The sequence below is a fragment of the Elephantulus edwardii genome, unplaced genomic scaffold, assembly GCF_000299155.1.
Source record: "Elephantulus edwardii isolate Elephantulus edwardi_28Jun2011 unplaced genomic scaffold, EleEdw1.0 scaffold00094, whole genome shotgun sequence".
Classification (NCBI taxonomy): Eukaryota; Metazoa; Chordata; class Mammalia; order Macroscelidea; family Macroscelididae; genus Elephantulus; species Elephantulus edwardii.
Window position 1 is genome coordinate 8,657,722 of NW_006399844.1, and position 26,831 is coordinate 8,684,552.

General features: G+C 35.7%; 1 protein-coding gene across 2 annotated transcripts in view; it reads left to right on the forward strand.

Moving 5' to 3' along the window:
- The window catches only part of TAOK1 (TAO kinase 1), a 121,881-nt gene that overhangs the window by 93,836 nt on the left and 1,214 nt on the right, over nucleotides 1-26,831 (forward strand). Inside the window, exons 15-18 of one of the 2 annotated variants that reach the window (XM_006890977.1) lie at nucleotides 3,679-3,882; nucleotides 6,142-6,381; nucleotides 19,655-19,867; nucleotides 20,600-20,782. In XM_006890977.1, coding sequence (XP_006891039.1) covers nucleotides 3,679-3,882; nucleotides 6,142-6,381; nucleotides 19,655-19,867; nucleotides 20,600-20,782 — 840 coding nt within the window. The remainder of the gene's footprint in view (nucleotides 1-3,678; nucleotides 3,883-6,141; nucleotides 6,382-19,654; nucleotides 19,868-20,599; nucleotides 20,783-26,831) is intronic. The other variant, XM_006890978.1, reaches the window with a different exon arrangement.

Genomic DNA, 26,831 nt, shown 5'->3' on the forward strand with positions numbered 1-26,831 from the left:
CCTCTCTTTCAAAAGTAAAAGAAACACTCCTTCCCTGGTACACAATCCCCCTGCACCCCTCCTACCGGCCCAAGTACATTCTACTATGCAACCTTAATTGTGGACTTTTGTGATAACCATAATCCATAATACCCTATCATACATCGCTTTTAAATTATTCACTCCCTCATCTGTTTCAGTGCAGTATACACAGTTTATCCAGTTTTTCTCAGTCTTTCATTAAAATTAATTTTTAAAAAGTGAGGGGGGAAAAAAATTAATCCACCCTGATATCAATCCCATTTTACAACAGTGGCACCATGCAATATTTATTTGTCCTTTTGCGACTGAGATATTTCATTCAGCATAATGTCCTCCAGGCTCACCCATTTTTAATAATATTGCATGAGTTCCTTGTTTTTCAATGCAGCATAGTATTCCATTGTGTGAATATACCACAGCTTCTGTAGCCGTTCGTTTGTTGATGGGCACTTGGGCTGTTTCCAACTCTGCTATTGTGAACAAAGCAGCATAAACATGAGTGTGCATCTATCTGCTTGGGTGGCAGATCTGGTTTCCTTAGGGTATATTCCCAGTAGTGGAATTGCTGGGTCAAATGGTATCTCTATTTGCAGCTTTTTGAGAAAGCACCATGCCACCTTCCACAGTGGTTGCACCATTTTACATTCCCACCAACAGTGAATAAGGGCTCCAGTTTCTCCACAACCTCGCCAGCATTTGTTGCTTGCTGTTCTGTTAAATTTTGCTATTCTGACTAGGGTGAGATGCTATCTCATAGTTTTTTTTATTTGCATGTCTCTTAGAGCTAGGGATTTTTTTGAACATTTCATTTCTTCATGTGCTTGTTGGCCATCTGAAAACAACTTACTTTTAAGGTGGGTGTTTCTTTTCTTATTTTGGACCAGAAGGCTAGAGTGATTTGTTCTAGTTCTAGTTTTTAATCACAGAATAAAGTTAAAAGGTACATTTGTATATCACCTTTTCTTTCCATTAATATGCTCTGTAATATTATTTATAGCTGCGTAGGATTTGGGGGTTTTTTTGAAGGTAAAAAGTAAAGATATATTTATTAGAAAGTTATATCCCGAAAATAGGATGGTCTTTCCACCGTGGAAAGGACTAGTCAGGCTACATAATTTGCTTTATATGCTGTTTTGTAAACTTTGTGTGTGTGATAATATATATCGTGGCATTATTTTGTCAACTAAATTTTTTAAGTTTGTGTGAAAGTTTGTAAATCATATTCATTTTTTTCATTCATACACATTTTGTTTTATAGCATTAATTATAATGATCATTGTCATTAATCAGAATGTCTTCATCAGATCCTTATTGTACCTTGCCTTTCCCTTCCCCCAACTTATCTGTTAATTTTTATTCCTTTCTCCTTCCCTCCCTTCTCATCTCTGTTAATCATCCAATATTGATTCTGTCTCTGTAAACATTTCCTTAGCCTTTTGTATTAATGGTCTTACATCATAAATCTCCTTTTATGACTGACTTATGTAACATGCTTAATATGTTGCTGCAAACTTTTAAATTGATGGCTGTACTTAAAAACACTTTTTTATTTCAATTGTTTATGACCACCATGTGAAATTGAGCGTCAGTCTGTTGATGTAGAATGATGTTCCTTTTTTAATTAATTAAAATGTGCAGGAAGGCTACAGCCGTCATTTGCAGCAACTTGTTAAAAGTTGATTTATGGTAAGACTTCCAGTAAAACCCTAATTATTCCAAGATCATTTTCAAAAGACAAAATTATTTAAGATAGTGATCGAGATAGAAGAATGATGTCTTTATTTTTTTTCTCTAAAAGATGGATTTATTAAAATTTTTCATTTGTGCAGTTAATTAGCACACATTAACTGATGTAGGTAAAAGAAGAATAACCTTTTTCCTTTTTTGACAATGCGTTTTTTTTGTGTAAGAATTTGCCTTTATAATCGGGTACTTAAATCTTTTTATGTATATAGTGGTGACCTATAAACTTGCTATATATCCTACAAATGAATTTCATTGGTAAGATTTTTCTAGACCTACAATATATTTCTAATACTGTAACACAAAAGCCAAATTCTGTAGGGGAACATTTGATTGGAAAGAGATTCTAAGTTGTTTACTGTAAACAAAACCGTTTCCCAAGTATAAACAAAATATATAGTTTTGTTTTCCAGTAAAATGAGATATTCATTTTATAGGAAAATTGGTATAGATAATCATTTAGTCATATAAACTTGCTTAACTAATAAACTCATTTTCTTTTAGAAATCAGTAGTTTTTTCTGTTAATATTTATCTAAAATAAGGACTTTTAGAGAAAGAAACCTATCAGAATCTTGATGAGAAAATTCCCTGGCACAAGAGTTTTAAAATGGTCCCAGTTAATTCTCTGTGGATGTGCTTATATTGTCTCAGTGTCTTCACAAATGCTTCGCATTTGAAAATTGCTAATTGATTCACTTTTTATTTTTGTGTGTTTGAATATCTTCTGGACCAAATTGGTGAAAAACTGTACTCTTTTCTTGAATAGTAAGGAACGAAATATATTGGTATTAGCATCATAATTTGCCTAATTGGTTTATTTCCAGTTTATTTGTCCTTGTCCATTATGCATCCATTTTCATTGATGGAGTTTGTGACAAGATACTTAAAATAATGAAGAATAACATAAGTTTTTATTTCTTCAGTCAAGTATTAATACAAAAAATTAAATCATATTTATGAAGGCAATCTCTCTTTTGTGCTTTTTATTTTCTAGTTCTTCCATAATTGGAAAGAATTCAGATTCTTCAGTCCATATTTAAAACTTAATACTTATTGTCTAAAATTAGAAGAAAAGCGTTGCTTAACTATATTACATCCCTGATACAAATTTACATTATTTTTAAAAAATTTTTTATTTAATTTTATTTTATACTATTTATAAAGTTTGAATACATTGTTTTTCACACTGGATCTTTCCCATTTTCCTTCATCCTCCATCATATTGTATGACCGTATAATTGACTTCCCCCTCTCCGCTCATCTTCATCCCTGTGCTTCTACCCTACCTCCTTGAATCCTCATTCTTAGTCTACGATAATGCTTTAAGTACAGTATTTGTCCTTATGATACTGAGTTAGTTCACGCAGCATAATGCTCTCCAGTCACTCCCATGTTAAGTAGTAATTTACAAGATTATTGCCTTTGTGTACTGCATATTATTCCATTGTATGAATGTACCATAATTTCTCAATCTTTTCAATTGTGGTTGGACATCTGGGCTTTTTCCATGTTCTTGCAGTGGTGAATAACGCTGCTATAAACATTGATGTACAAGTCATCATTTGTGATTTTTACCTGAAAACACTAGTTCTATTTTTTTCTTGGGAAAGATTTAAAGAAGGATGCATATTATTTTATTGTCTAATCACTGGGTACTTTTGAAGGTAGGAGCCCTTAAAATACAGTATATAAAGCTAGAAGATAGGCCTATTTTTTGGTGTACTTTCCTTTTTTCCTGTCCTACTCAGCAGGCATCTCAGAGAGAGAAAAATATAACCTGCTTCTTCCAGTCATTTTACCTGAGAGGAAACTCACTAAAATACGTGTATTTAATTTAAATTTATCTCAAAAAAAGGGTACATTTATATAGTTAATACCTATGTATTTTGAACTGAGTTGTCTATGTTGCCAGGAGCTGAATGAAAACCAGAGCACTCCCAAAAAAGAAAAACAAGAGTGGCTTTCAAAGCAGAAAGAGAATATACAGCATTTTCAGGCAGAAGAAGAAGCGAACCTTCTTCGACGTCAAAGACAGTACCTTGAACTAGAATGCCGTCGCTTCAAAAGACGAATGTTACTTGGGCGTCATAACTTGGAGCAGGACCTTGTGAGAGAGGTACATTTTTGTATATTTGTGTGTGTACATATATGTGTGTTTTAGGTAAAAGTTTACATAGCAAATTAGGTTCCCATTTAACAATTTTTATACCAATTGTTGCGTGGCATTAATTATAATATTTGATTATGTTAGCTTGCATATTATTACCATTATGTTTGTTCTCTTTCCATTTATCAAGCTTCCTTGTTCCTCCTGGCTTTCATATAAACACTGGCCATTTGGTCTTGTTAATTGATTATTTAAAGGAGTACATTCCTTACAGATAATTTTGTTTCTTTTATTTTGGAGCTTTAACCAGACCTCTAGAGTGAGGGAATTATATTTGAATAATGTGAAAATTCTTTTTGAGTACAATCTTTCCTTGAAAATATACTATTGACCTTTCAACTTCAGGGTCTTTGTACTCTTGTTGCCTTGGTCGCCCTTACACAGTTATCTCCATGACTTGCTCTCTTCCCTTAAGTCTGCTCAAGTGTCTCTCCTTTAGAAAGGCATCCCCTAAGGACCATATCCTTCTCTCTCTGTTTCCTCTTTTACGTTTCTTTCTGTCTTATACACACACACACACATATATACTTTTATTAGGGGAAGATTCTGTATCCCTCTCTAGAATCAGAGGGATATGCAATCACAGACTTTTGTCTAATTAGTTATTTTTACGTTATCTGGCTCTATTAGGCATTCAGTATATAACTACTAAATAATGCATAAATGAAAGAGCTGTAAATTTTTAAATAAGAAAATTAATAAGCCAGTTTATTATTCTTCAATCTGATATATGTTCTTAAAGAATATATTATTTTTATAAAAATTACTATCTTTTTATAATCATGTAATTTTTTTAAAACCATCTAATTACTTATTAAATAAATGTTACAGAAACTTACATACCAGATGACCACAACTGTTTAATAGTAAAACTTTTAAATAGTCATAACATCTAATCTTAAGAAATGGCAATAGTTCGAGAAAGGCTTCAGCTCTTTTTTTCATAGGGTCGTGAGTTGTGTATATGAGTTGTGCTTGACTAGATGGCAATCAGCAACAACAACATCTAATTCTAGCAGTGACATGGAGAAATAGGTACTGTTGGTAAAAGTATAAATTGATACTGCCCTTTGAGGGCATTAACAGTATACATTTAACAAGAAGGGATTCTGTTTTTTTTTTTAAATTCTCTATTTTCTAGTCTGAATATATGGTCAGTATATTGTTAAATGCCCACAGTGTGTATTATTTACTTTTATGTTTTTGTATAATAGAAGTCACAATAAGTACAGAAAAAGATTAGGAAGCATATGCATCAATTCCTGGGCCTGGGGAAGCAGGTTGCTGAGGCAAAGACCTGACATCTACATTTTATGTGTACATATATAGAGTTGTTGCTTTCATTCTGAGAAAATGCAGAGTAACATTTATTGAACAATGTGCTTTTATGGGGACATTTCATATGTGAACTTATTTCATTCTTAAATAAGTGAAATAGCCCTGTTAATGTTGTTACATCTATTTTAGAGGTAAGGAAAATGAAGCACTGAGTTTTTTTAACAAGGGAAAAGAAATAAGGAGTTCAAGTTACCTAAAGACTCACTTCTAGTAACTAGCAGAGCCAGGATTTATAATACAGCCAGTGTAACTCTATAGTCCATGTTCTTAAACACTAGACTGTATTTGGTATATCTTAATAAGTTGAATAATATACCCTAAAGAAATTCAGTTTGGAGGCAGTCTTAGAGGTGACTGTCTCCCAGAGCTGTGTAATAAAGTGCATTTATGGAGAGAAAAAAAAAGAAATTCCGTTTATGACTTTAGGAGACTTCTTAAAATATGAAATGAGAAGCAAAAGATAAAAAAGTAAAACCCTATTAAAATAGATTTGGTGTATTTTAATCTTAGAGCATAAAACCCTCCAGCAGGTCTTTGGACACTATGAATCACGTAGAAAGAGATTGCCCATCTGATCACCTGCAGAGCTGCTGATGGATTCAAGCTACAAGTTGCCACCTTTCTCTTAGCAGCCCAGTTCTCTACAGACTATGCCCCCAAGAGCTCAGGGTAGCATAAAATATTATCGGTAAATAGTAAATGGATATGTAAAGTAGTTTGTGCTACTGATTACTCATTTACTTAAAGTGAAAGTCTTAAAATCTATTGTTGAATCAGAGTAATATGTTTTCCAGTATGTCTCTTAGAATCTTATTTTTTTAGCATTGTACAGCAGTAAATTATACTTGTGTATTTTGTGTTATAAATTAGGAACTAAATAAAAGGCAGACCCAGAAGGACTTAGAGCATGCCATGCTACTGCGACAACATGAATCCATGCAAGAACTGGAGTTCCGTCACCTCAATACAATTCAGAAGATGCGCTGTGAATTGATCAGGTTGCAGCACCAAACTGAACTCACTAACCAGCTGGAATATAACAAGCGAAGAGAACGAGAACTAAGGCGAAAGCATGTCATGGAGGTTCGACAACAGCCTAAAAGTTTAAAGGTACCTTTAAGCTTAATAACAAGGGGGAGGAGAAATAAAGGACAGCTGTGTAAACTTTAAAATTCTAAGACTAATAGCTTTCATAAAGAAATTGATAAAACATTTTTCTTTTAAGCTCTTAGATTTTTACTAATCTAGTTCTTAGCCAAAGATCTCCCCTCTAGCCACCAACAACTAAAAGGCTAAAACTTTTAACTGTGGATAGTAGCAGTGAAAATCAAGATTCTTATTTTAAACCATTCTGAATGTCTGTTGCTAATACTAGTTACTAGTTATTCAGTGTTCCAGAATGTTGACTTTTATAGTTCCAATTTATACTGGTTTAGAATTGTATTTACTATAAATAAATATATAACTAGGGAGCTCTGATGGCAGAGTATGTAGAGAATTGCTCTACTAAACCAAAGACAGCTGGTTCAAATCCTCCAGCAGCTCTGCAGGAGAATTATGGGCAATTGCTTTCTGTGCAGTATTACGCTCTGAAAACCCACTGGAGGGTCAACCATGATTCCATTCTAATTCAATACTGACAAGTGAGCTTACATAAGTATCCAGAATGTAAATCAGAATGGAGCAAGTAGGTTATATGTGCTTCCCTAACCAAACAAGGAAAGATAAGTGCTGGTGATATATAATACCAAAAGTCTTTATTCTTTTTTTTTTTTTTTTTAGCAAAACACGTGAAAAAGGTTTATTAAGGTAATAAGACAGATACATTGCTAAAAAGGTATGCCAAGCAAAGAGTTCACATGAAAAAAGAAAGGAAAAGTGGGTAAAGGACCCTTAGAAGAGACAGGAATGGACTCAAACTCTACAGTGTGGTTTTAGCAGAAAAGGAGGGGAAAGAACACCAAAAGTCTTTTAAATTTGTATTTGTTTTGAATAGAGAAATCTATTCCCATGTTACAAAATTCAAGACACAAAAGTGGACCCTCAGTGAGATGGATTGATTCAGTAATGGGGGTAGGTGTGTCATAGACAATAAGATTGGCACAGGACAGAACAGGGTTTAGGGCTGTCGCTATGAGTCACCATGAGTTGTAGGCGACTCAGTGGCACATAACAACACAACAAAGGGTAGTTATGTTGACTGCTGAGATAACCTTCAACAGCCATTGCTCATAAAAAATGAAATTCATGAAGGAGTAGAGAAAGATGGTAAAATGGTGGATGTTCCCATTTACTCGTTTACTGAAATCTCAGAACTCCACATGACAACTTAAGTTTTGAAAAATTGAGTTGAGCCCAGAAGTGGGGACATAAGAGAAACAAGGATGAAGCTGGTAGAATCTTATCTCACTAACATCTGTAACACTTGCTTATCACAGCCATTTTGGAACAGCACTGGTCAAACATGGACAGCTAAAAGGAACTTATGGCCTTATTTTTTTAAAGACAGTACAGATTGGGTGTGTCAGGGCTGCACAATTGGAGAACAAATTGTTGTGGACTATGGTTTAAAGGAATGCTGTTAAATCTCTTTGAGGTCCAAGACAGACCTAGGGTACTAGCACCATGAGGGACTGCAAGAGCAGCCTTACCAATACTGTAGATAGATTACCACAGCTCCTTGTCCACAGGGACACAGTAGGAAAGCTTATCAATGGTATGCCCATAAGGGAAAGTCCTCCATCTTTACCACAGGAAAATTGAGTCCCACTGCTAATGTAAGAGTCAGTTAAATGCCTTTTACTGCATACACATGCATATTACATTTCAAAGATCTGGATCCTCAGAGGCAAGAATAATGAAAATCCATTTCACATAACTTGAATGTTCTTGTCAGTGTTGTTGCGTATATTGTCAGGAGGGAGCCAGTCCTTGGAAAAAGACATCATGCTGGGGAAGGTAGAGGGGTCAGAGAAAGAGAGCAAGACTTTCAATGAGATAGCATGGACTCCATGACTGCAGCAATGGGCTTGAGTGTAATGGAAATTGTGCAAGCTTCAAATCTATTGTAGTTGACTGAGTAACTCCTAAAACCATATTTCAGTCCACACTGGAAAGGGGGGAAAACCCACAAAAAAAGGATAAGAGTGCCCTCTAGAGCTTCTCATGAGAAGATGCCATATCTACTGCTACTACTGGGTTGACTGATTCATAGGAACTTGTAGGACAGAATAGAACTTCTGTATTGAGATTTCCTAGGCTATGAATCTTTTCAGAGGTAGGCTACAACTTTGTACTGAGGAGCAGCTGATGAGTTTGGCCCAAGCCTTTCCACTGACAGTGAGTGACTTGTCCACATTATCACACAGAGCTGAATCAGAACATTTCCTCACAAAATTCAAAGGAAAAAAAGAATCAAAATGGCTCAAGTTGAACCAAAAAACTAGTAATAGAGAGCATGCCAAGATCAAAGGGAAAATTTTTGTCAAAAATAAGGATTTTTACCCAATTGTGTGTGACACATCCAAAGTGAACTAATGATAGGAGTTCACGTGGGACTTTAGAAGGCTGGGGTCCTTTCTTCAGATTCATCTCATTATCCATTTCCCTGTCAGGCAGAAGTACATACTACAACTGAAACAGCAGCTTAACACTTGACAAGTAAAATATGTCAGTGAGCAATACATATCCCATTGGTCATGAAATGATTAAAGAAATAAAAAGTTCACAGAAAACAAATTAGTGGAGATCAGGAAATAATGGATGAGCAAAATGAGAAACTCAACAAGTAATGGAAAACTGTGGAAAGGGAAGACTGCTGAAACTAAGACTAAGATGACTTAATTAGAAAGGGCAAGAGAAGCCCTCTAAAGAGTTGAACAAACAAAAGAGAATAAATGCATGAACTAGATAGAAGACAGAATAATTTATCAAATCTCAAAACACATAAGAGAAAAGAACAAAGACTAGCAAACCAAAAGGAAATATGAGATTCAATGAAGAAATCTAACATTGGAATTATTGGCATTCCAGAGCATCATGGCAATAAAGGAATATATACAATTTCCCAAGACATGATCAGTGAAATTTCTCATATCTAGACAAGATGATTCTCTAACCAAGCTTGCAAATATAGGAAACTACACAAGCCCCGGTTAGCAGACATAGAAAGATCAACTCTGTGCTGTAATCTAATAAAATTCATGAAAACAGCAAAAGAAAAATGCAATGTAACATACAAAAGCACTTTCATTAAAGTATGATAAAATATTAAATATTATTTCTACTTCAAGTAAAAAGGTAGAGGTATTAATACTCATATGCATATGTGAGGAAAAATTAAAAATAAGCCTCAAAAAATGCAACAATAAGGAAAATCATAAAGGACCAAGTGTAATATACTTTCAAAGGATGATAATAATATAACAAAGTTTTTAAGACATAAGTACAAAGTAAATTTACTGAATATAGGTTGATTACTGATGTCAATTGAGATGTGTCAAAAGAAAATAGGAGGGAGGAGCATATCAGGAATAGATTTACTATATTAGGTTTATATGCTGATTGTTCATATTTACCGCCCTTGCAGTTATAAGTTGTGTAGTGAAATATATATTTGGAAATCCACTAAGAAATCACTCATCATTAAGAAGAAAACTATAAAGCAACCAAATACAAACAAAAAAATCAGAATTAAAAAACAAAAATGCTATAAAATACTAAAAAATCAAATCAATAAAGATTTTGATAGACACTTTATTTTTAATACCTTAAATATAAGTTATCGTGGGGGGGTGCCGGGGGAGGGCTGTACAGGGAGAAAGTGCAACAGTGAGTAAATGGAAATCCAAAATCTCTGTAAATATTCATTAAAATTATTAAAATTTTTAAATTTTAAAAATATATAAGTTATCTAAATTCGTCATGCAAAATGAGAATAGCAGTATGATTTTTTCAAAAATGATTCATACTTTTATTGTCTGCGAGACACATAAGGATAAAACTAGGCTTAAGATAAAAGAATGGAGAAAAATATTCCATTTAACCAATAAACAGAGGGTAGAGTGGCCATACTTACACCAGACAAAACTGATTTTAAATAAAAATTTATTACAAGAGTTACAGAAAGACATTACATAATAATAAAAAAGTCAATCCAGCTAGAAAATGTAATAATCATATATAAGCACCTAATAGTGCATGAAAATATCTGAAACTAATATGGAAAAAGAGACAACTCTACAATAATAATTAGAAGAGTGCAACAATGAATGAATGGAAATCCAAGTTCTCTATAAGCTTTCATTAAAATCTCAGTTAAAAAATAAGAATTTTTTTAAAAAATAGTAGAGGCTTGGACATACCACCTCCTTTTACAGACAGAACATCTAAAAAGATTATCGCTGAGGATGCTGAGATCTTAATTAAAATCATGTCAGTTTAATCTGACACACCCTGCACCCAGCATGAGAATAATGCACATCTATCTCTAGCATACATAGATAATTTTCTAGAATAGACCATATGGTTTTTGTTAGGTATTGTCAAATCAGCTTCAACTCATAGCAACCCTATGAACAACAGATCTGAATTTTGCTTTTTCCAGCACTGTCCTCATGATCTCTGATATGCTTAAGCCCATTATTACAGTCACTGTGTCAGTTAATTTTGTTGGGAGTCTTCTGGTCAAGACACAAAACAAGTCTCCACATATTTAAAAAGCATTTCTCTGACTACAATGATAAGCTAGGAATGTTGTTTATTGTTGTTGTTGTTCTTGTTATTCTTGTTGTTGATTGCCATCAAGTCGAGCACAATTCATGTGCTATGAACAAAAGACCTGAAGCCTTTCTATAACTATCGTAATTTCTCCAAGTTCATAGAGTTTCCAGAAGCATGTGGTTTAGGAAGTGGATGCCACTCCTGCTGCCAAACCTGTCTTAAACTGGGAGTTCCACCAACACTGTCCACCATGGGCAGCTCTTAAGGCATTTGACACCCCAGTGGCACAGGGTTCAGCATCACAGCAAACCCAGATTACCTCAGTAAAGCAAATTGACAGAATGCTGTACAACTTAGAAGACTATTTCTCCAAAATACAATAACAACCTACTTTTAAACACCAAGGCCTTCCATGAAGTCTTGTTGACGCTAAACAAGTGGCTTAATTAAAAACAACCAAACATTCTACACGACCCTCAGCCAAACCAAGAACATCCATCTTACAGGGTCCAGCCATGTCACACAGTCTCCAAAATGGAGATGAGGGGCTTGCTGTAAATACAAGAGCCCTCCATGAGGTCTTGTTGACACTAAACAAGAGGTTTAAATTAAAAAACAAAACAAAACAAAAAAAACACCAAAAATAACTACCAAAATGTTGGCTCAATGAAATGAAAATATACTTAAAAATTCTAAGTAATGTTATAAAACAAGTCTGTGTGATTATGTTAAAAGATGTTGTTGTTGTTGTTGTTGTTGTGTGCCATCAAGTCGCCTGTGACCCATAGCTACCCTATGTACCACAGCTCTGAAGCCTGCCCTGTCCTGAACCAGTCTCAGTAATTCTGACACACCAACCCCCATTGCCCTAGTTACTGTACCAATCCATCTCATCATTATAATTTGTAAATCTGGGGAGGAAAAATTTATAGAATCAAACAGAAAGGAAAAAACAGCATTTGAGATAGCTAAAATTTAGGACAGCAAAAACAGTACACGAACAGAAATTCATTGTAATAAATGCCTGCATTAAAGAAGACAAAAGATACAAAAGTCAATTAACTTAAACTAGTAACTTTAAGAAGGAACAGCAAACTTAGGTAAAAGTAATACAAAAGATTGAAGATAAATTAATGAAATAGAAATAATCAAAATCAGAACTTGGTTGTTTGAAAGGATTGATAAACAACTCTCTTTCTTGGTAAAAGAAAAGAAACAGAAGAAAGAGCTGAATTAGGATGTTTAATTGGTGAGATTAGAGTTCATAAAGATGATCATAACTGATGATGAAAAATGGTACTCTAACAAATTAGAAAACATAGATGGAATAGACAAATTCCTAGAAACACACTAAGCACCCAAACCAACACCACAAAGATAGGAAATTTAAGAAAGACCTTTGCAAAATGTGGAACTGCCAACAACAAAAGTTGAGTACCTGATGGCTACACAGGAGAATTCTACTGAATACTCAGGGAAGTAAGCTTTTCTTATGTACTGTTGAGTTAGAACTGACTCATAGCTGACCCTCCAATGGGTTTTTAAAAGCAGTAAATTGAATGGCAGTTGATTGCCCATCTTTGTTTCACAGAGCAGCTGATGGATTTGAACTGCCTGCATCTCCTTACTGCCAAACCACTAGATTTGATACCATTTTTACTTAATTGTTGCAAAAACATAGAAGAGGAAAGGATAGTATCAAATTATTTCAATGAAGCCAGAATAATACTGGTATGTAAACTAGGCAAAGATATCACAAGAAATGAAAATGGCAAACCAACAGCCGTTATAAATATAGTTGCAAATTTTTCAGCCAAATACTAGTAACCAAAATATCCTATGACATCAAGTGAAATTCATACCAGGATTATTGGGATAATTCACTACATAACTAACACAGGAAAAAACCATACCATCCTATAAGTTGATAGAGAAAACATATTCAGATAGAATTCAACACTCTTTTCCTGATGAAACTTTTAACAATATAGGATTAAAGGGGGAAATTCTCAACATAATTAAGGAAATAGATGCAAAACCCACCACTGACATTATACTCACTGGAGAAAAGCTGAGAGCTTTCCCTTTGACACAAGGATGCCCGTTATCACCATTTTTATTCAACATTGTACTAGAAGACCCAGCCAGAGTAATAAGGCAAGAGAGAGAAATAAAAAGTACCCAGATCAAAAAGGAAGAAGTAAAACTGTTTGCAGAAGGCATGATCCTATATATAGCATAAAAGATTCCCCAACTCCCTGAAATAGAAGAATTTAGCAATATTGCTGCAGAAGAAAGATGAGCCATCTCCTTTTGTGTCTTTTGCTGCCTCTGAAAATGCACTAGGGTGACCTGTGGGTCAGTTCTGATTTGATGGTACACAGCAAGCAATGTTGCATGAGAGAAGATCAATACAAAAGTATCAGCGGAGTTCCTTTACATTAACAAAGACTATACAAAAGAAAATACCATTTGTAATAGCCTCAGATTGAGAGTTAACCTAACCAGGGACATAAAAGACTTACACAATGAAAATGACAAAATATTGCTTTCTACAAGGGACTAAAAGACATGAAAATGAAAATTCATATATGTTCATGGATTAGAAGGCTTAATGTGCAAATATCAGTTCTACCTCAAGTGGCCTACAATCTCAATGCAAATCCAACAATGTTCTTTACTAAAAACTCACAAATGAGAAATTTCAAATAGGGGAGGGAAGCTCTGAGCAGTCAAAATATTATTGAAGAGAAAGAAAAAAACTGAGAACTTGGAATTAAGCCCAGCAATCTACGGGTGAACTAATCTTCTTTTTATTTGTTATTGTTTTTTAATTGCTAGTTTATTAGTTCTCAGCAGCCTGCTGCCTGAGTTCAAGGAAGCTTGTCTTCTGAGCTTCACAGTTTTTCTTCTGGGCAAGAGACATTTTGGGATCATAAGTGGCAAGAAGCGGCACCACAATCCCGAAGGCTCATGATTCGAGGCCACCAGCTGCTCTGTGGGAAAAGGATGGGCAATCTCCTCCCGTGTGATTAACTGCCACTGAAACCCACTAGAGGGTCAGCTTTGGGTCAGTTCCGACTCTGGTACACAACAGCAACAATTACCTGTTTTTAACATCTTTCTTAGGAATGGAACCGAATGGAATTCTCTATTACATAGCAAGTAGTCTAGGTTTTCTTAAACATCTCCTCCATTATGTCTGGAGTTATAGTAGTCTTTATATATTAAAACAGTTGTTTCTTGTAAACATCTTCCTCTGTTTCCATTGTTCATGTTATATGCTGTCAAGTCTATTTCAACTCATAATGACCCTATGAACAACAAATCTGAACCTGACCTATCCTGTACCATCCTCACTATCTCCAGCACACCTGAGCCCATTGTCTCAGTCGCTGCATCAGTCCATCTTGTTGAGGGTCTTCCTCTCTTATGCTGACTCTTTACTTTTCTAAGCATGATGTCCTTCTCCAAGGACAAAGCCCACGTAATAGCATGCCCAAACTATGTGAGACGAAGGAGTATACTGTTTTCACTTTCTTCAGAATAGACATGTTTGTTCTCTTGGCAATCCATGGGATATTCAGGGCTCTTCTCCAACACCACACTCAAAGGAATTGATTCCTTTTCTGTCATCTTTTGTCATTGTCCAGCTTTTAGATGCCTAGCAAATAATTGAGAAGACCATGGCTTAGATCACATGCACCTTGGTCTTTAAACTGACATCATTGCTCTTTGATACTCTTGGAAAGATCCCTGACAACAGATTTTCCCAGTACAACTCATCATTTGATTTCTTGACTGATGGTAACAAGGATGTTGATTGTCCATTAGATAACACATATAATCTGCAACATTCTACTCATGATGTGTTTTTTATGTACTTCTCCATTTAATTCCTACATGTGATTGCTTTCTGCATCCTACATACCTAGGTGTTAACTTGGTATTGTGAGGGATAGACAAGCCTCCATTCATAGTTCCCTTCAGAGCTCCAAAACTTGCTTTCTAGAGGTAATTCTGGCAAGCCCTTACATGCATATAGCAAGTGAAGACAAAAGTTGACCATACATGATTTCCATACATGGTGTTCCTCTCTAGTTATTCTTACTTGGCCTTCGTACATCCTGTCTATGCCAAACCTATTGAGAAGTCTGCAGGGGAGTACATAATTTTCCAGGCCAGTATTCACACCATAATTTGGACAGTCATGACCATAAACTGTTTAGATTATCATATCCTTTTCTGTATGGCCATAAACAATCTGGCAGATTATCTCTCTGTTGGTTACATGAGCTATCATCCTATATTTGAATGTATTGGGCTTATGTTTATCCTATATTACCAAGCATTTGTGATCACAACTTGGTATCTCTTGAAGTAGGTCTGGTTCTTGACAACATTAACAAACTCTGTTCTGCACAACAGAGATCAGTTTTTGAAGCTTTTCACAGGTCTGTAGGCCCAGTAGACATGAAGGGTACATGTTGGACAACTAATATTTTACAGGGAATCAAAATCCATTCAATGAGGCAGAAACAATCTTTTTAATAAACAGGACTAGCAAAATTGGGAGTTCATACTGTATTAAAAAACTAATTCATTTCGGTTTTTGTGTTGGTGTTTTTTAACAATTCACCAATCTCATCTCCCACACCAACCAACAGTTTATCAGTCCCAAGATATCGTCGGAAAACATCATTTTGGTTTAAAAACCTACCAACCTTCTTGTTAAAACCATAACATCCTTGAGAGAAAACTATGGGACCTATTTTTTTGTGAAAATAACAAACATTACAGCAAATGCATGATTAGAAGAAAACAAAATAGATAAATGGGAAATGAAAATGAAAAACTTAGGTGTATCAAAAGGCTTTATTAAAATCATAGGCTTGTAAAAAAAGGCTTTATTAAAAACATCAGCCTGCCGATGGGAAAAAAAAGATCTAAGAAGATAAAAAACCAGGTCAATAAAGAACATTAACAAATCCTTCACCAAAGAGGACATACAAACAACCAACAAACATGACAAGACAGAAATTCATGGTGGTAGCAAAGTCAGATGTTCTTTATTGTTCCATTTACAACAAAGAAAACAAATGAACCAGATATAGGTGATATCATTGATTGAATTGTAGCCCCTCAAAATAGGCATATGAGTGATGTAATATGGACATTGTTATAATCCCACAAGATCTGATAACTAAGTAGTCCTAAAAGGATTAAGAGTTGGATACAACACCCTTAATCCCATCACAGCCCTGACCCAGTGCTGCTGTTGTTAAGTGCTATCGAGTTGACCATAGCGACCCTATGAAAAAAAGTCTTGAACACAAAACTTTTCATCTTCAAGGTCATAGAATTTCTGGAGGCAAGCTTTTTTTGGAAGTGGATGCCACTCCTGCTTCCAAGCCTGTTTTATTCGGGAGATCCACAAAAGCCTTTTTAAATATGAGGCCACATCCAATCACCTCACACCCTGTTGCAAGTAACAGCCACACCTAGTCTCAACCCCAAAGCAGAAAACACATAAGGGGAGAAAATTCCCTGGGTTGTATGTAGTCTGTAACATCTTTTCTTTCACAAGGTCTAAAAGGAGAGAAAAACAAATAGAAGGGAATCTTACCACCTCAAAGACAGAGACCCAGAAGTAGAGCAAATAATTTGGACCTGGGTTCCTACACTGAGAAACTCCTAGAACAAAACACACAGGGAAGAAACACCTTCCCCCACAGTTAGCATTTGAACTTTTAAGCCTCCTAAACATCAGGAAGTGGGTAGCTATTTGTTAAAGCCACCTATTTATGGTATCTCTGTTATAGCAGCACTAGATAAATAAGACAGATAACAGCTTGGGAATCCTGAGGATCAAAAACAAGGCTTTGATCAGAATCTTACCATGGGTCAAGACGGGAAAGAGAAAACAGTAGACACAGGAAATTATGGATTGTTTGTGTCTTGCCAGCTAGGTCTCCATACTGGTGTCATTTTCAGACAAAGCAAGCCACATTCTCAGCTCAAGCCCCCGTGACCTGGTGCAACCAAGTAGTAGTGACTCTGTACCTATATCCAGAGCCACAGTGTTTATCGCCTGTGATTGTGCTAATTGCATTTCCCCTTTAAGCCTTCTTAAATCAGTGGTACAGTGACTTATAGTGTCCTCTAATCTGTTCATCCATTCCTTTCACACCCTGCTGCATGCAGTCATGATCTGGTGCTGTTTGCCACTGTCCTACCTTTTGAGTTGGAGCCAACTTCAAGTTAAAGCTGAAAAAAATTAAAACTAGTCAATAAGACACAAAATGCAATCGTAGGTGTATCCCACTTGAATTTAAAGAACATCTCAAGAGTAAATTTGATATGTTGAACACTAATGACTGAAGACCAGCCAAACTGTGGGATGGCATTGAAGACATCATACATGAAGAAAGCAAAAGGTCATTGAAAATACAGGAATGCAAGAAAAGACCAAAATGAATATAAAAAAGTATTCTGAAGCTTGCTTTTAATCATAGAGAAGTTAAAACAAGTGAAAGGAAATGATAGAGAGCTAAGCAGAAAATTTCTAAAGGTGACTCAAGAAGACAAAGTAAATAATTATTATAATGAATGAAAAGATCTGGAGTTAGAAACCAAGAGAAAAACACACTTGGCTGAAAGAACTTTAAATAAAAAATTAAAACCTTGAAAGATAATATGGGCAAAATATTGAATAGTTCAGCAAAGAATATACAGAATCATTGTACTAAAAAGAGTTGGTCAGGGAGCTCTCATGGCCTAGTGGCAAGGAGCTGCAACTACAATCCCAGAGGCGCACGGTTCGAATCCACCAGATGCTCTGCTGGGGAAGGAGGGAGAGTCTCCTCCTGTACCAGTAAGATCTGATTTGACGGTACAAGCACACAAAAATTTTTTTTAAAAAAAAAAAGAGTTGGTCAGCTCTCAACAATTTCAGGAGATGGTTGTTGTTGTTGTTGTTGTTGTTATGTGCCGTCGAGTCGCTTGCGACTCATAGTGACCCTATGTACAACAGCCCTAAACTTTGCTCTGTCCTGTGCCAATCGCACTGTCTCTGACGCTCCCATCCTGATTATCCCAGTCACTGAATCAATCAAGAGATGGTACTTTGAGAAAATCAAAACCTGTGGTATAGAAGGAAGAAGTGCAAGCTACAATAATGAATTGACCCAGAAGTAATTAAGTAAATGTAAAGGGCTCTAGAAATTGATAGGTTACCATTTGAAATATTTCAACAGATGCAGCCCGGGTGTGCTCAGACATTTATGCCAAGAAATCTGGAAGACCACTACCTGACAAATTAAGTGAAAGAGGTCCAGATTTGTGGCTATTTTAATAAAAAGTGATCCAAGGAAATTATTGAAAACTGTCATATGCATGAAGTCTTTCTGAAAATCATTAAAAAATTACAGGAGCAGTACATCAACTGAGAACTACAGAAATTTAGGTGGATTTGAAATAAAATGTTAACAAGGGCTAGCACTGCTGACATCAGATGGAAAAGATACTAGGAAGATGTTTTGTGTGTTTTATTGGCTATGTACAGGCATTCAGCTCTGGGGATGATTAAAACAAATGATGGGTAATATTACAAAGAGTGGGAATTCAAGAACACTTAATGGTGCTCATGCAGTCCTTGTACCCAGAAGTCCTTCAAACAAAACAAAGAAATGTTGCATTTTTTATGATCAAGGAAGATGTTTGAATTCATGCCTTTTCAGTCTATATGCTAGGCAAATAATCTGAAAGGCTGTCATGTATGAAGAACATAGCATCCAGATTAGAGAAGATTCATTAACAGTCTGTGATGTGCACATGCCACAATTTTAATTTGCTGTAAATGAGAAAGACTTGAAGCACTTAATGATGAAGCTCAAATACTATCCAGCCTTCAGTATGTGTGACTACTCAGTAGATACAAAATTCCTCACAGCTGGACCAATAAGCAATATCATGCTAAACAAAAAAAAAAAATTAAAATGGTCAAGAATTTAATTTTACTTAGATTTATAGTCAACACTGATAGAAGCAGCAAGTAAGAGCAAGAATGTCATTTTGAAGACTAAGGTGCACCTGACCTAGCCATAGTATTTCCTCATACATGTGAAAGTTGGACATTGAATAAAGAAAACTGAGAAAGAATTGATGCCTTTGAATTGTTAAAGATTGAGTATGTCACAGATATCCAGAAGAACAAACAAATTTGTCTTAGAAGAAATATAACCAGAATGCTCCTTAGAACTCAGGATGGTGAGACTTTATAGATTTAGAATTATAGACTAAATTGGAGTTGAGATTATCATTGAATGAAATTGAGCATAAGAGTGTGAGATAAAAACAATGTTTATTTTTATACCTTTATATTTATCACTGTAAACTCATGAAAAGTGTGTGTGTACCTTTCAATAATTTTTTTAGTTATTTAAGGAGTTCATTTTCATTCTCAAGTCACTAAGTTTACTAGTGCAATGAGTATTTCTTGAAATTCTGCAATAAATGGAGTTTTTTATGTTGTTTCATAAAAATTCAGAATGCAGTGGTTTGGCCTTATTCAGGTGGCCAAATGCAAAAGTACTTACAGCCTTATAATCTTTTTCAAATACAATATGTTAAAAAATACATTTATCTATCTTTTTCTTCTCAGTCTAAGGAACTCCAAATTAAAAAACAGTTTCAGGATACCTGCAAAATCCAAACTCGGCAGTACAAAGCATTAAGAAATCACCTGCTGGAGACAACACCAAAGAGTGAGCACAAAGCTGTTCTGAAACGGCTCAAGGAGGAACAGACCCGGAAGTTAGCCATTTTGGCTGAGCAGTATGATCACAGCATTAATGAAATGCTGTCCACACAAGCCGTAAGTTTACTAGTTGGAAATGGTAGTTCTCCTGCAATGTCGATACTAGTGATGGTCGTCCATAGTACTCCTGCTGTCAGCATGATTGAGTAATGGAAATGGCGTAATATACATAGAATTCTCCTTGATATATTTAGACATTAGCTTTCTAAATAGGCTTCCTACTTGTGCTGCTGAGCTTTTTAAAGCAGAACCCAACAGTTTACCAAGATTAGAGCAAAAGTATTACTAAGTAGTGGCAAAAAATAGTACAATGTATTGGGATTCTAAATTATCACATTTAGGTGTAGTATAAAATATTTTTCACTTAAGGAATTTGCACACTTTTCCTCAAAGATCAGATAGTAGATGTTTTAGATTTTGACAGTCAGGAGGCAAAATCAAGTACAATGCATGGATGCTGTAATCATTTTAAATTGTCCAAATTTGTCACATAAGCTATAGTTTTTTAGCCCCTGTTCTATAAGCTATTTGTTCCAGGGAAGGGGAGACTCCCAGTTTTATCACCTAATAAGATGCTTAAGAAAAATATGATTACATACCCTCCAAACAGCTCATATAAATAACATTAGCTTCATAATGACATTTTTATTTATTGTGCCTTCCTTTCCAAATAAATTCACAAGCTAGACCAGCTATGTAACCTAAAAAAGAACAACCTACTTTCTAGCCTCTTTTCCATAGCTTGTGGTAGGATATAGCCATTTGATACAGCTATTTTCTTTCTTTCAGCTGCGTTTGGATGAAGCACAGGAAGCAGAGTGCCAGGTTCTGAAGATGCAGCTGCAGCAGGAACTGGAGCTGTTGAATGCATATCAAAGCAAAATCAAGATGCAGGCTGAGGCACAACATGATCGAGAGCTTCGGGAACTTGAACAGAGGGTTTCTCTCCGCAGGGCCCTCCTAGAACAAAAGGTATGTGTACTAGAAAGAACTTACTTATTTTAGTATTTTCTTTCATCAGAAGCGTTTTATGAACATATTTTCATGTAAATAGTGGTTATATAAGATTACTTTTTTCTTTTTTTTATATTTTTTATTGTTATTAATTTTGATGAAAATTTACAGACTTTGGATTTCCATTCTTTCATTGTTACACTTTTCTCCCCTTCCCCCAGTTCTCTCTTCTCTTTGAAAAGTAAAAGAAAAAAATTCTTTCATTGTTATACAGTCCCTCCCCCCAAGTCCACTCCAGTATGCAGCCTTCATTCTGGACTCCTGTCATAATATCTAATCACATATCCCTTTTAAACAGCTCTCTTCCTCATCTGTTTCAGTGTAGTATACATAATTTATCCCACTTTTCCAGTCTTCCCCCAACTCCAATATCAGTCCCGTTTTACAACAGTGGCACTGTGCAGTATTTGTCCCTTTGTGACTGAAATATTTCATTTATCATAATGTCCTCCAGGGTGACTCATTTTGTATAATATTTCATGAGTTCCTTGTTTTTCAATGCTGCATAGTATTCCGTTGTGTGAATATACCAGAGCTTCTCTATCCGTTCGTTTGTTGATGGGCACTTGGGTTGTTTCCAGCTCTTTGCTATTGTGAACAGAGCCACAGTAAACTTGGGTGTGCATATATCTGCTTGGGTGGTGGTTTTAATTTCTCTAGGGTATATTCCCAGTAGTGGAATTGCTGAGTCAAATGCTATCTATATTTGCAACTTTTTGAGAAAGTGCTAAACAGCCTCCCATAGTGGCTGCATCATTTTATACTCTCACCAACTGTAAATAAGGGTTCCAGTTTCTCCACAACCTTGCCAGCATTTGATATTTGCTGTTTTGTTCAGTTTTACTATTCTTACTGAGGTGAGATGATACCTCATAGTTGTTTTGATTTGCATCTCTTTAGAGCTAGGGATTTTGAGCATTTCTTCATATGTTTGCCATCTGAATGTCATCTTTGGTGACATATCCTGTGCCCATTTTTCAATTGGATTGTTTATCTTGTTGAGGTGCCAGATTGCTTTTACAATACCATACGTACATCCTTAATTCTAGTTCTGGTAGTGGTTTGTTTTTTATTTTCCCCCATTAAATTATTAGTTCAGAAGTGAACATATTAGTAGCTTCTAAAAATCAAAAAAGTATAATCAAGTAATTGCTAAAGAGAAGAATGGGTTATTTGAAGATGGTCAGTTGAATTGTGAGGAAGTAGCTCTGGCTCTTTGTTCCTTGTAGTTTTTGTATGACGAGCTCTGCCTAAAGGGAGCTCTAGGGGCTTACTGGTAAGGAGTTGTGCTGTCAACCCAAAGACTTGCATTTGAGTCCACAGCTGTTACATAGGAGACACATGAGCAGTCTCTTCCCATACCTTGTACTGCCTTGAAAATGTTCTGGAGGGTCAGTTTTGACTTGACAATAACAATACAGAACAATAACAAATCTAAAAATGTTGATGAAAAACTTGGATATTAAAGAAGAAAAACTACAACAAATGACTGGAAGAGCCAAGGACAAAATATTAGAAATATATACTTTACTCACAAGTCCTGATCAGGTTTTACTCACAAGTTCTGACCTGGTTTTACACAGATTAGTGAAAGATTACTGGAGAACAGAAGGTAAAATCAGGTGAAAAGATAGACTAAAAATTGTTCTTTCTGCATGCATCTTTTATTTATTTTTTTATGACTTAAATACACTCTTTGTTAAATATCTCTAAGAATAAAATTAGAATCCCCAAACTTATTATCACTTAACATTAACAGTGTATACTAAAATGCAAGGTAATGTTTGTGTAAAGGTGGAAGAGTTTGTATGTGTGTCTATATGTGATGGGCAGGAGATTTGTAAACATAAAGACAGGAAAGGTATTTGTTTTGAGACATGGTGACACATCTGTCCATTATATCCAGGATTTAAAGCTATATTCCAGAATTCTTGGGCTATAAGTTAAAAAAAGAAATGATGCACTCGTAATTCTGTCAGACATTGTCTGTTAATACTAGTTAAATGATCTTGACTATTAGAAATTGTCTTTTTTCCCCCCCTCTGGACAGTTGCCTTATACATTTTCCTCTATTTTCTACAGTTCTTGAATAAAAATTGAAAAAGGCAGCCATCTAAATAAGATGTTAATATTTCTCTGCCATAGTTAACTACTGGCTTCTTTGAGAGATGCGTGTTTCTAAACATAGGGAGCTTTGGTGGTTCTGTACACAGCGAGTTCTGCCAACTAAAAGACTATATCTCCAGAGGTTTGAATCCACCAGTCACTCTACAAGAGAAATATGAGCTGTTTCCTTCTGTTAAAGATTTACAGCCTCGAAATTCAGTAGAGTGTCCTGTGAGTCAGAAATGACTCAACGGCAGTGAGGTTGCATTTGCTTCTAAAAATTACCACTATTATATTTCTCATTCAAAATGAGAAGGTAGTAACAAACATAAATTTTGAAAAATCTAGTTTGTCTTGTGATCCAATGTCATAAATCTGATTCCAGCTTCCTGAAATTCAGTCTTAAAAAAAAAATCAAAGTCAGTCTATGCTTTTCTTCCTAATAATTCAAAATTATTACTATAAGAAAACTCCCTATAGTGTTTCAGGCAACGTGGCTACTAATCAAAAGGTCTGTAATTTGAACCCTCTGTGACTCCATGATAGAAAATGTGACTTGCTCCTTCTGTCAAAATTACATCTGTGGAAACCCTATGGCATAGTTCTGCTTCATCCTGTAGGGTTATTATGAGTTGGAATTGTCTGAATAGCAACACATTTGGGGTTTTTGTTTGTTATATATTAAGAAAAATATACACACTCGATGCTTGCAAGTCAGAACCAACTCATAGCTGAACCCTTCAGCGGATTTCCAAGTCTATAAGTAACTGGGAAGGAGTTTATTCATCTCTCTTGGAGCTAAAAATGGATCGCCAAAGAGGAAAATCGCAGCATACCTCACTACAGAGGTTTCTCAGAAAAATATTAGTATTGTTGAAATATTTGTAATTTTTGCTTCATCTAATTGTTCAGATTCAAATAGTGGTACCCTAGTAGGTAAGGTTTTCTTGATATTGAGCCTCGATCCATATTGAAGGCTGCAGTCCTTGACCCTCTGCAGCAAGTGCTTCAAGTCTTCCTCATTTTCAGCAAGCAGGGTTATGTCATCTGCATAATGCAGATTGTTGATGGATCTTCCACCAATCCTGATGCCACACTTCTCCTCATAGAGCCCAGCCTTCTCTGTTCTACATATAGGTTGAAAAGATACGGAGACAGGACACATCCCTGGCGCACGCCCTTCCCAATTTTGAGCTATGCAGTGTTTCCTTGCTCTGTTCTGATGACTGCCTCCTGGTCCAAGTATAGGTTTCACGTTAGCATGATCAAGTGTTCTGGGATTCCCATTCTTCTCAGAGTCAGCCACAGTTTGTTATGATCCACACAGTCAAACGCCTTTGCATAATCAATGAAACACAGATATACATTCCTCTGGTATTCCCTGCTTTCAGCTAAGATCCATCTAACATTAGCTACAATATCCCTAGTACCATGACCCCTTCTAAAACCAGCCTGGACTTCTAGCAGTTCTCTGTTGATGTTCTGTTCCAGTCATTTTTGGATAATCTTCAGCAGAATCTTGCTTGCACGTTAAAATCAATGATATTGTTCTATAATTTCCACACTCTGTTGGGTCACCCTTCTTTGGAAATGGGAACAAACATAGATCTCTTCCAGTCAGTTGGCCAGGTGGTTGTTCTCCAGATTTCTTGGCACAACTTGGGGAGCACATCTGGGACAGCATCTGTTAGTTGAAATATGTCAGTTGGTATACTATCCTTATTTTTTGCTATTTCTTTCAAAGCAGTTTCCACTTCTTCCTTCATCACCATAGGCTCTTGCTCATACATTGTTTCATGAAATTCTTCTGTGTCTGCCAATTGCTTTCGATACAGTGACTTAGTATATTCTTTCCATCTCCTTTTAATACTTCATGGATCATTTAATATTCTGCCTAAAGCATCCTTGATTATAGCAACTCGAGGTTTGAATTTGTTCTTCAGTTCCTTGAACTTAAGAAATGCTGAGCGAGTTCGGCCGTTTTGATTTTCTGACTCCAGCTCCTTGTACATTTCATTGTAATATTTTACTTTATCTTTCTGCTCTGCCTTTTGAAATCTTCTGTTAACTCTTTAATAATCTTGAATTCTTCCTTCTGCTTTGGCTTCTCAGTGCTTCAGTGCAATATTCATATATATTCAATATGGATTGAGGCTCAATATCAAGAAGACAAAGATTCTCACTACAGGACCAATTGGCAGCATCAGGATGGATGGTGAAGAGATTGAGATTGTTCGTAACTTTCATTTGCTTGGCTCCACAGAGGAATTACTAATATTACCTAAAAACCAAGTAAAACAGTAGTTATTCTGCTGCTAACCAGAAGGCTAGTGATTTAGATCTGCCCCAGGAAATTCACAGGAAAACAGCCTAGCAAACTCTTTCTGTAAAGATTATGGAAATGCCAAACTGTCTTTCACAAAATTGCCTAAAAACTGAACATAGGAATCCCATAGGACCCACCTATTACACACTGCTAGCAGTATACCCCAAGAAAATTTGAACTGAGACATGAATGAAATATGTATGCCTATGTTCAAAGCAGTGTTATTCACAGTATCAAGAATATGTAAATAGTCCAGATGCCCATCAACAAATGAATGGATTGAAAAAATGGCATTCATTCACACAATGGAGTACTATGCAGCACTAAGGAGCAGTGATTTTGTAAAATACTATGTGACATTAGAAGGCCTGGAAAACATTATGCTGAGTGAACTAACTCATTCTCATAAGGACAAATACTGTCTAGAACCATTATTGTAAAAATAAAAGAATAACTAGTAATCTGTGCATAAATATCCTAAAAGGAAAGGGAGTGGAGAAAAGAAGAAGGGTGGAAATAATAGGATAATAGTTTAGTGAGTGGATTGGGGGGTGGGGAGGTAATGGGAAAGATTCACTGCAGTGAAAGGATGATGTAGTAATAGGCATAGGTCAGTGGTAATTATATGGGAATCATATGAATGATTGTATGAAAAGCGGAATTGTATGGAACACAGTGTATATGAATGAAATACAATTACATAACTGAATTAATGTATGAAAACCAGTTGAAAAAAGAGAGGAGAAGGGAGCGCTGGTGGCCTAGTGGCATGAAACTGCACTGCAATCCCAGAGGTACGTAGTTCCAATCCACCAGATGCTGTGCTGGAGAAGGAGGGACAGTCTCCTCCTCTACCTGTCAGATCCCAATTGATGGTACACACAAACACACAAAAGAATAATAAATTTTATTTTAAAAAAAGAAAAAATTATGACCAGAAAAATCTTATGAGCAGTTCTCTGTCACATGAAGTTTTTATGAGTCAGAATCAACTTGTCAGTATTTGACAACAATTAATACTGATTCGTGCCTTCATTTCTCCTATTAAGAATATCTTCTTTGCAGTTGGTATGTTTGATTTGGGGTCCAAACAGGGTCCAAACACTGAATTTGGATAATTGTCTTTGAAACCTTTTAATGTAGAACAATCTATCCCCTATTTCTCATTTATTTGTTATAGAAGACATTTTATCATTTGCCCCATACAATTTTCTACTTTCTAGATTTAGCTTAGTGCGTCCTCAGGATATCATTTAACTTATTCTTTATTCTTCCTCTTCACCTTCCAAGAAACTGATAGTTATATGTGATTTGGTTTGTGGTTATTGTTGTGCTGTAAATCAGAACTGGCCCATAGCTGACCCCCCTGCCATTTTCCAGTCACACAGTAGGAGATTGTCTTTCTTCCTTGGAGCAGCTGGTGAATTCAAACCATGTGCTTTCAGAATTTCAGTGCAGCTTCTTACCACTAGGCCACCAGAGCCCTCTGATTATATTTAGATTTCATTTTCTTTCTTTTTTTAAATAATGCAAGAATATTTGAAAGAGGAGAAATAATGCATCACATTAGGAGAT